At 47.1% G+C, this 10,655-nt stretch overlaps 1 protein-coding gene across 1 annotated transcript; it reads left to right on the top strand.

Moving 5' to 3' along the window:
- The first annotated feature begins 905 nt into the window (after positions 1 to 905).
- irx5b (iroquois homeobox 5b) lies at positions 906 to 4,631 on the top strand. Its single transcript, XM_076028549.1, has 3 exons — positions 906 to 1,290; positions 2,307 to 2,718; positions 3,431 to 4,631. The coding sequence occupies exons 1-3, from the start codon at positions 1,057 to 1,059 to the stop codon at positions 3,988 to 3,990; spliced, it is 1,206 nt and encodes a 401-aa protein (XP_075884664.1). The 5' UTR covers positions 906 to 1,056; the 3' UTR covers positions 3,991 to 4,631.
- The last annotated feature ends 6,024 nt before the right edge of the window (positions 4,632 to 10,655 follow it).

Genomic DNA, 10,655 nt, shown 5'->3' with positions numbered 1-10,655 from the left:
TAATTTTTACGAAATAACATGGCAGTTTCACGTTTTTACGTGATCATTTTCACGCAACTATCACGTTATTTTGTTTTTACATGAAAATGATCACGTAAAACCGTGAATAAGTTTCACGTTATAACATGATTCTGAGCAGTATTTTTTTTCTTGTGTGGCAGCGATGCGCTTCCATACAAAATGACCCGTATGGAGGAGGTGGAGGAAAACACATTTGGTGGTGGGAGGGAGGGAGAGGGGGTGGAGTTATTAGCTGCAATACATCAAGTAACCACTAGGCTAAGCTATACATATAGAAATATATATATATATATATATATATATATACATATATACATATATATGTATATCTTGCTTTATATATATAAAGCAAGACGCTGTTGTTTCCAGGTCACGGCAGAAAACGTCGTGGATGACTTCAAACTGAGGAAATAAATTGTAGAGTAGCTCAACAATCCTCTGTGGAAAAGCTGTGAATGTGAGAAGTCGGAAGACGAACCAAACGACTCGGGTGTCGAACCTGAAGCCACTGGGACGGCACAGTTCCAATGACGACAACTGCAGGATCCAGATGCTGAAACGCATCTGGAGCAGGTGAACACGCACTTTCTTTTTTTTTCACCTTACCGTCAATTTTGAAGTCGAGTCTTTCCTCACACCTCTCTCCCCTCCCTCTCCTCCTCACGCCTGAACTCTCTCTCTCTCTCTCTCTCTCTCTCTCTCTCTCTTGTGTGCCACTATCTCCACCTTCCCTCCTCATCACTCTCTCCTCCCCTCCCAAGTGCCCCGCCCCCCTCTCCTCCTCCCCACATCTCCCTCTCCCTCTCCCTCTCTCTCTCTCTCTCTCTCTCTCTCTCTCTCTCTCAGAAATGAAAACTTGTCCGCTCTGATCTCTGCAGCCTCCTGGATGCTCCTCCGGTATTGAACGCCCCCCCCCCCCCCCCTTCTTCTTCCTCCTCCTCCTCCTCCTCCCCCCGCTCCCTCCCTCCCTCCCTCCGCCGTCCCGGACAAACGCGCACTTTACGCCCGCCGATGTGAGTTGGAGCCGCCGCCGTCATGTCCTACCAGCCCCAGGGTTTCCTCTTCCAGCCCTCCGTGTCGCTGGCCCTGCACCCGTGCCCCTCCCTCGGCCCGGGGCTGCTGCTGGGGCCCCGGGCCGAGGAGCTGGCCCGGCCCTCCTCGGGCTCAGCCTTCGCTCCCTACTCGGGATCCGCCGCGTCGCCTGGATTCAACGCACACCTGCCGTACGGAGGCGAGCCGCGGGCCGCCGCCACCCTCGGCTCCTTTGTGGTGAGTGGACGGCACTTCCGGTTCTGGGGGGCTCCGGGTTCGGTTCGCTTCGCTTCGGCTTGGTTTCGGTTCGACAGAAAAGTTGCTTCTTCTTTTTTTTTGTTTTTTTGTTGTTGTTTTTTTCCAACAGTTTGAAGTTATTCTAATGTTTTACACCCCGAGTTGCAACTGTCAGTAGAATAATTGTAAATCATATTGCATAAATACTAATACTAACAACAACAACAACAACAACAACAACAACAACAACAATAATAATAACAATAATAATAATAATAATAATGATAACAGTAAATGTCAGAAACTTTAATATTGACTTAATAATTTATTACAAAACAGACAAACGTGACCTTGGAAAACTGGTTTAACTGGTAATATTACAATTTCATTAAAACTGTAATATTTATTATCGTTTGAAACTTTGTTGATTTTTCATTCTGTATTTGAGGAACCTATTTTTATTTCATTTTATTCTACGTTCTTTACTTTTATTTTATTATTTACAAATGTACTGTTGTTATTCGCACTCACAGCACCGTTTCACTGATTTTCACACCTTTTTCTACTCGCGTGTCTGTGTAAATATGCATACGTTTTCAGTCTGTAACTTTTTCAACCCAACTGAGATTAATTTGACTGTACCACTGACACACAAAAATACAGGTGCTTGATCTTCTAAATGCGGCAGAAGCTGTGGACGTGAAAACAAAAAAAAACAAAAATTTACAACTCGAGCGGGAATTGTAAAGTTTGTTGGACGCAGCAGCAGGATTTATTTTCCCCACAGCATTAAATCAGGTGCCGGCTGATCTCTGACAGCGCCGCGATTAGAAGAATAAGGGGCCTCTGCAGCTCCACTGTGTGCAAATTACATTTTGTTTGTCCGTTTTAATTAAGCCCTTCTTTAACCCGCCGGCCTCGTTAAGATCAGGAATCTGCTCTCCGGCGGCGAGCTGCCAAGAAAACGGCTTCGCGCTGCGAGCCGCACGCAATCAACACTCCGCTCCCTATTTCAGAGCGCCGGCTACGAGCCGCCCGGCTCGGCCGTCTCGGGCCCCCTGGACTACCACCCGTTCGGGTCGCTGGGCTCCTACCCGTACGGTGACCCGGCCTACCGCAAGAACGCCACGCGGGACGCCACGGCCACGCTGAAGGCCTGGCTGGGTGAGCACCGCAAGAACCCCTACCCCACCAAGGGCGAGAAGATCATGCTGGCCATCATCACCAAGATGACCCTGACGCAGGTGTCCACCTGGTTCGCCAACGCCCGGCGGCGGCTGAAGAAGGAGAACAAGATGACGTGGACGCCGCGCAACCGCAGCGAGGACGAGGAGGACGAGGTCGACCTGGAGCGCCACGACGAGGGGGAGGAGGAGGCGGAGGAGAGGGAGGAGGAAGAGGGGGAGGTCCCGGCCAAGGCCGACAGCAGCGCCGAGTCGGAGACCAAGAGCCATGACGGCCACGCCGGTGAGTCGCTGTGACCTTTGACCCTTTCATCCGTCAGCGGTCACTGATGTTTTTCAACTGTTTCTTCGGTCATTTTCATCGAGGGCAAAAGTTTCTTTGTCGTCTTCATTTGTTTTTTTTTGTGAAGCTGCGGGAAAGAAAAAAGGTTCTGAAATTTGATATTGTTTTTTAAATTTCATTTGTTTTTCTTTTACAATGAAAAATCCTTCAACAAAACAGCAACAAAGCAAAATTGTATTTTGAAATCCTTTCAATGAAAAATAAGTTATCAGTGCAAAAACTTCAGATACACCATAATATGTGTATATTTTAATATTATTACGGTTGAATATTTAGAATATCAAAAGCCTTATTATTTTATTTTTTTATTTCAGATTTTGTTAAACATTGCAACTTTGCCAGTTTATTTATTTTTTTCCACTCAGCTGTCTGTTTCTATAACAGAACACACTGAATGTTGCACATGGAAGTACAAACAGTAACAAATAAGTATTAAATCAATGAAAATATTTTTCTATTTTTCCCTCTTTTTTATTTGTTTTGATCATTTTGTATGTCCATTTATATTTCTGATCGTGGCAGTATAAATACATGTTACAACAATGATGAGCGCGCATGTGTGTGTGTCTCCTCCTCCCCTACTCACCTCCTCCTCCTCTTCTTCCTCCTGCAGTTGTCCTTCGTCCCTCCTCGCCGTTCAGAGATGTTAGCGGCGGCGGTGGCAGCGACGCTGTTCGGCCCTTCAGCCATTCAGACTTCAGGGACTGCGGAGGCTCCACCCCCACGGGGGCGCCTTCCCCCCGGACGGAGCGCACCCCGATCTCGACCCCGACCTCCGCCGGCCCGCTCTCCAAAGAGCACCAGGACTCTTGCGGCGCCACCCAGGGGCCAAACCCGGCCCCCAAACCCAAACTGTGGTCGCTGGCCGAGATGGCCACGTCGTCGGACAAAAGCAAAGGAGCCGGTGGCCCCCACCACGCTGGGGGACCGGGGCCCGTCCATCCAGGGGCCCACCCGACCAGGACCCCGTTCCCCCACGGCCACCTCTACTACCCCTCCCCCTTCCTCCCCGCCTACTCGGGCTACGGGCCCCTGGGGCCCCTGCAGCACGGCGGCCCCGGCTCACACTTGGCCTCCGTCACGCACTTGAACGGATTACAGCAGACGATGCTGCAGCGCGCCGAGGCCAGACTGCGCAGCCACGAGCTGAGGAAAGGAACCATGGGAACATAAAGATAAAGAAAAAACTGGTCGAATGGACTCTCCTGTGAAATATCCCGGATTTAAAAAAAAAAAAAAAACCACGGACAAGAAGGCCCTGACTTTCACCTAGAGAGCGCAGATATCCACTTTTTTTTTCTATGTTGGTCAACTGTCACCTTTGTAGTGCGTTTCCGCACCAAACACCGATCGTCATTAAAAGGTTGTTTTTAGCAATACACAAGCGAGCAGCTGCCATCTTTCACTCGGTGGTCTCGACGCTGCCCTGACAAGCTCAGTGTGAGCTGAGGTTTCACTATACAGGGAATTCCATCCGCAAACGTTGGAATATTCAAGTCTGATTAATAAACATGAGGAGGGTTAAAAAAAAAAACAACCCATGGTGTAAACTTCAGCAGTGGGTTGTTGTTATTTATATATAATATTGATATAAACACAGCAGCAGAAATATATATTTCAACATGAAGAAGCATCAGATAATTATCATTTTTGTCAATGATGAGCAAAAATTAGAAATGAATCTCAGATTGATGCGGTAAAATAAAGAAAAAAGAGAGACTAAACCAGCACAGGAGTTTTCTGACCTGGCATCAAGCATCAAGGCGGTGTTCTGCAGCCAGCCACCAGGGGGCACTGTCAGTGTTTTAGCAATGTCATTAAGAGGGGCACAAAACGACACAAAACGTCTCATCCGTTCGGGTTCGAGCTCATTTAGCTGGCAAAAGACTCACTTAGACCTCCGTCAGGTGACCTTTCTGAAGATGTGCAACTCTCCAAACATGTTATAACGCGACATAAAAAATACTGACACCAAAATAACAGCGGGAGAAAATGACAAGAGGATCAAGAATTGCAGATTTTTAAAACATTTCTGAAACAATATTCCTTATTTTTTTGGGGTAAAATTGGAGTTCATGAGTTTGAAATATATATTTTTTTCAAATAAACAACTTCATTTTGATTGTTTTATACTATTTTAGCACAGATTTGGTTTCTGTTTTGTACTTTTTTTTTCTTTTTTTTTTTGCAATGTGAATCTTCTGCCCCTGAGAAATTGTCGCATACAAACTTCAGCATTAGGAGCCTCTGTTTTTCTGCACTAACCTATTGTATCATAAGGTAGATATTAAGCTGTCAAGAACTTTATTTGTCACATGCTCATGGGATGTGCAGTGACAGTTGCAAGAATTCATCAAATCTTTAATTCGGTCTTCCATGCACAGATCAGATTCTGCAGCAGACTCAGGGAGTCACAAGGTTTTTCAGAACCTGCTGCCAATTCCATAGTCAAACAGTCACCGCTTTTCGCTAATGCTAACACAGCCTGCAAAAAAAAACACTTTTTTTTTATTTAATTCAGAGAAAAACGGACCAATCCAGGAGAAACAGCCAGAGTGCCACTCTGTGGCTGCAACATTGTGGACCGACTTCATCCCCTTGACAGTCCTGGCGAATCAGCGTGTCCTTTTGTTGTTTGTTGAACTGTTTTGTTTTTTGTTGTTTTTTTTCTCTCATCAGGTGATTCATATTTTTATTTTAAAGGATTTGTAATATTAGTCTGCTGGGATTCAATATATTTTTCCCTTTTGTAAATTCAAAATAATTGAAAATATTCATACCAATGCTGGGCTGCAGCCTATGCCGGCACTACGGCAACTTTAACCAGGTAGGGTATTGTGTAAATGTTTGTGTCGGAGTTATTTTAAGTTTTTCAAAAAAAACATATATATACATAACACCCAAGGGCGTGGCCCTTCGCCACCTGCTTCCAGCTGTGTGCTCTGCTTGTTATACCAAACGTCCCCCCTCCCACCACACCTCCAACAGCTGGGGTCTCAGGTGGACCACCGTCTTCCCCACCTCCCCCCTGCCACCTCCCCCACACGGAGCCGTCCGTCAAACTCCACTGTCGGCCCCCAGCGAGGCCCCACTGCAGCTACTGGGGCCCCGCCAGACTGCCGCCCTCTCAACTGACTGACTGACTGACTGACTGACTGACTGCTGCTCTCGCCAGGAGGAACCAAGAGCTCCACGTCAGTCCCCACCGGTGGCACAGGAACCTCACCTGCCGCACAACTGCACACCAGCAGAAACTTTTCTGATTTTTCAAGCTGACAGTTTGGGTTCTTCACTTGTGGTTTTTGACAATAACTTGTAAAGCAAAAGGTTTCTTGTGTTTTATTTTATTTTGTTTTTTATTTGTTCCAGTAATTTTGCTCTTCATCTTTTTATTTTTAGCTCACTTTGATGATCATTATTATTATTATTATTATTATTATTATTATTATTATTATTATTATTATTATTATTATTATTATTTTTATTATTACATGTGTTGAATTCAAATCAGATTTTTATACTGATATACTATTACTGATGTTATTGTACTTTTACATTTTTCTACAAATTAGCGGAGAAATGTCTTGAAAGTGAATATTTTTGTTTCTTTCCATTATCATTATTTACAGGCACTTTATTTGAACACACTGAAACTGATGAGTTGTTTCCACTGGATATGGCTCGTTTGGTTAAAAATAGAGAAGACGCTCAAAAGGTTTATTTATAGCCATAATGACATTAATTTATACCAGCTTTTACACAAGGTAGGACATGTATCATGTGGTTAAAATTGTTGGGGTGGGAAGGGGAATTTGAATAAATCTTCCGTGAATCCAAATATTAGGTTCATGCTTCGTTTTAAACTCAGTTTATGTTCCTTGGTGCGCCCCCTTCTGCTCATCCAATAGAAATACAAGGCTGATCCTGTCACAGAGAGCAGAGCAGGACGTTTCGTTGTGGGTAAGTTCTATTGTATTCACACACACACACACACACATAGACTGACAGGTAGACTGACAGTCTAATGTTTTCTGCCATCATTGCAGGAAGAGGAATGTAGTTCTTACATGGTTCTTCATATTAATACAGTATATTCTGCATATTTAAACATTATACAATCAATAATTGCCACGAATACGTTGGAATAATAGTGGCAAGGGCAAACTAAGGCCCAGGAGCCATATGCAGCCCTTTAAGATTTTTAATCCCACCCTTGAAGAAATTATATTAATAGTAAGTAAGTCAAGCCGCATTTCATCCATTTTTCATTGTTTTAGTCATTCCAATAAAGAGCAAAATTTTGTTGTAACTATTTTGTTCATTTCAAATTGACATCAAAGCACGTTTTCTACATATCCCATGATATATATATATTTCTCCTCTGAGGTGGGTCACCAACACACTCCACCCATCTGCTCCCGCTCTGGCCTCTCTGTCAAATTTTACAACCCACTCAAAAAGTTTGCCCACCCCTGGAATTAATAGCAGATTAATACTAATAATATCAATATTGATCAAATGTAGCCATTTGTGATGTTATTGTTCCAACTGAGACACTTTTTCAGGTCGCTGTGCAAAACAATACTCCTGGTAATTATCTGCTTTTCTAATTGGGCACTGCAAAAACACCACCAGGAAAATGTCATGTTTAAAGGTCCTCCGTGTTGAGGGCCTGCAGGACCGTGTGGCTTAGGAGACCTGCGGGTGGCTTGGCTGTTTGTTTTTTGTTTGTTTGTTTTTTGTCAGCAGCAAGAGGTGCCAACGCGGTTCCTTCTCCTCCTCTGCCTCCTCTTCCTGCAGGAGCTCCGACACAGATGGCGCCATTTGCGGCCGTCCCTCTGGTGACCCTGACTGGTGAAGATCAGCCAGCAGGATGCCGCTGCCGCCGCCACTTCCTGCGACTTCCCGTCAAGCCGGCAGCCGCTAACCTGTTGTGTTGGATGTCGAGAGCCGCGACGTCAGCGTGCGTGTGTGAGACGTTTCACTGTCAAGGAGGACACATTTAGCGCCCTCACACTCTGCTAGCGTGCTAATCTTAGCATGCGGCCTGCTGGTCCAATGTTTCCAATGGTCAATGTTTTTTTCTTATTATTTACCCAATAACGTAAATTCTGTATTGAACTCAAGCCCTAATTTTGGAATTTGAAAAATCATTAGTAGCAGTAGTAGTTGTAGTAGTATTTGCTACTCATATGAACTAACAAACACTGCAGTATTGAAACTGCAGTCACTTGTTCGAGCTTTCATGGTGAATCTAAAGCTTGTTTTCCATGTTAAAATTACGACTTCAGCAACATTAATAAGTTTTAATCCAAGCAAAACGTCCCTCAATGAGCTGACAGGAGCTGCTCCTCGCTATTTTTGAGGAGCTGCAGCAGCAGCAGGCAGCAGCAGCCTGGAGGAAGAGGGCCCCCTGCAGGCCGAGCCTCCCCACAGCAGCTGTCCCGGCCTCCGGCTCCTCCCTGATCCCCCTTCATGCCTTCACGGCTCCTCTGAAGCTTCATCTGTCGCCTCTGCTGGCTGTGACGCCCCCAGCAGGCCGAGCCGGGATCGGGGCTGTCAACACCTCGGCTTGTCGTCGAGGACCTGGCTCCTTGAAGGCAGGAACCCCTGAGCCGGCTGGGACGTCAACAGACGAGGCTCTAAACCGTGTTTCTTGTCACTTTTTTTTTTCTTTTCTTTTTTTTTTTTAATCTGCGACCTTCAGGTCTGAACTGCAACAGGAGCTTCGCTGTTGTTTCATATTTCCAACTCTAATATTATTCAAAAATATTTTTTGTTCACTTACAATTAATAGCTAATAACAAAGCAACTTTCAGGCACTAAAACTATTTTCACCTGCAATGCAACTGAAACTTTGCTTTGTGCCTTTTAAACTGTTGATTCATATCATCTGCACTGACCTTTTAATATTTGGTATTTTTCTGTGCAATATGGGATTCCAAGCAACATACATAATGTTTGCACCTTTATCTTGAAAATGTTTTTATTTAACTCTATATTTACACATTTTTCTGTGTATTATCATCAGTGACCATCTTTTTTTTTTTAGTTTTTTTTTTTTTTTTTACAATTCTGCTGCGGCAATAAGGGACATTCCTTCACGGTGATATATTCCTGAATACAACATATATGTTATTATTTAGCTTATTTTAAAAAAAAAAAAAAAAAAAAAAAAAAACTAAATGTTGGACAAGTTGAGTTTTTAGAGGTAGTCGTGAGTCACATGGTTGCTGGGCCTGACGTCATCGGCAAGCGCCGCTGTTTACGCCGTGTTCAAAAAGTGTTTGGAGGGCTGTTCGAAATGGAACCGAACGCGGAGGACGGTTCTCCTGTGGCGGCTACGGCCCTCTCCTTCGCGATGGGCCTCAGCGCCTCGCCGGTTTGCCGTCAGCAGCTGCTGGAGCTCCTGCGCCTCCACACCACCGTCATGCGGCGGAGGAGGCGGCGGGAGATGCTGGAGCGGGACCGGCGGCTGCGGGAGTACATGCGGCGGAGGCGGGCCTTCGTGCTCTCCTCCCTGGCCGCCATCCGGAGCGTGATCGACTCCAGCAAGCGGCGCATCTGGGTCCTCCGTCGCAACACCGAGGACAACCTATGGTCCGCGGCCCAGTCGTTCGACGACGAGGAGTGGAAGGCGCAGTTCCGCATGTCCCGGGTCACTTTCGACTTCCTCTTCTCGCTCATCGGCCCGGCCATCCGGCGCCAGCGGACGGCCTACCGGGCCCCCATCGAGGCGCGCCGCCGGCTCGCCATCGCGCTCTGGTTCTACGCGAGCTCCCGCGAGTACCGGCACATCGCCGCCACGTTCGGCGTGGGCACTGCCACCGTGTGCGGCATCGTGCGCCAGGTCACCGCCGCAATCCTCGCGCACGTCTACCCGCGCTTCGTGTCACTGCCGAGCGGCCAGCGGCTGGACGACGCCGTGCGCGGCTTCAGGGCGCGCGGCTACCCGCAGTGCGCGGGCGCCATCGGCCGTATCCACATGCCCATCGCGACCCCCCGCAGCGTCAATCCGGAGGACTACGTCAACAAGAGGGGCTGGCACTCGATGGTCCTGCAGGCGGTGATCGACCACGACCACCAGTGAGTGAGGGATGGGTGGGCGGGAGGAGGGATGCATGGATGGATGGATGGACAGGTTCTTTGGGCTCCATCCACTCACAGTGTCTCCTCCGGTGGATGGATGGAGGAGCGGAGGATTGCTGAATGGGTGGATGGATGGATGGACAGGTTCTTTGGGCTCCATCCACTCACAGTGTCTCCTCCGGTGGATGGATGGAGGAGCGGAGGATTGCTGAATGGGTGGATGGATGGATGGACAGGTTCTTTGGAGTTCGTCCAATCACAGAGTGTCTCCTCCTCCTGCTCAGGTGGATGGATGGAGGAATGGAGGTGGGATGAATGGGTGGATTAGTGAATGTAGGGATGAATAGGTGGATGGATGGAGGAGGGATGAAGATGGGGATGGATGGACAGGTTTTTTGGGTTCCGTCCACTCACAGCGTCTCTCTTCCTCCTCGGGTGGATGGAGTAATGGAAGAGGGGTGAATGGAGGGATGGATGTGTGGGTGGAGGGATGGATGGATGGGTGGAGGGATGTGTGGGTGGATGGATGGATGGATAGGTTCTTTGGGTTCTGTCCACTCGGTGTCTCTCCTCCTCCTTCTCAGGTGGATGGATGGAGGAATGGACAGGTTCTTTGGGTGCCGTCCACCACAGCGTCTTTCTTACTCCTCGGGTGGATGGAGTAATGGAAGAGGGGTGAATGGGGGGATGGATAGATGGGTGGCTGGATGTGTGGATGGATGGATGGGTGGAGGGATGGATGGACAGGT

Source organism: Nelusetta ayraudi, unplaced genomic scaffold (genome assembly GCF_046127955.1).
Source record: "Nelusetta ayraudi isolate G7.1 ecotype Tasmania unplaced genomic scaffold, CSIRO-AGI_Nayr_v1 ptg000026l, whole genome shotgun sequence".
Taxonomy (NCBI): domain Eukaryota; kingdom Metazoa; phylum Chordata; class Actinopteri; order Tetraodontiformes; family Monacanthidae; genus Nelusetta; species Nelusetta ayraudi.
The sequence above is the reverse complement of the archived record's forward strand: the minus strand, read 5'-3'. Positions and strand labels throughout refer to the sequence as shown.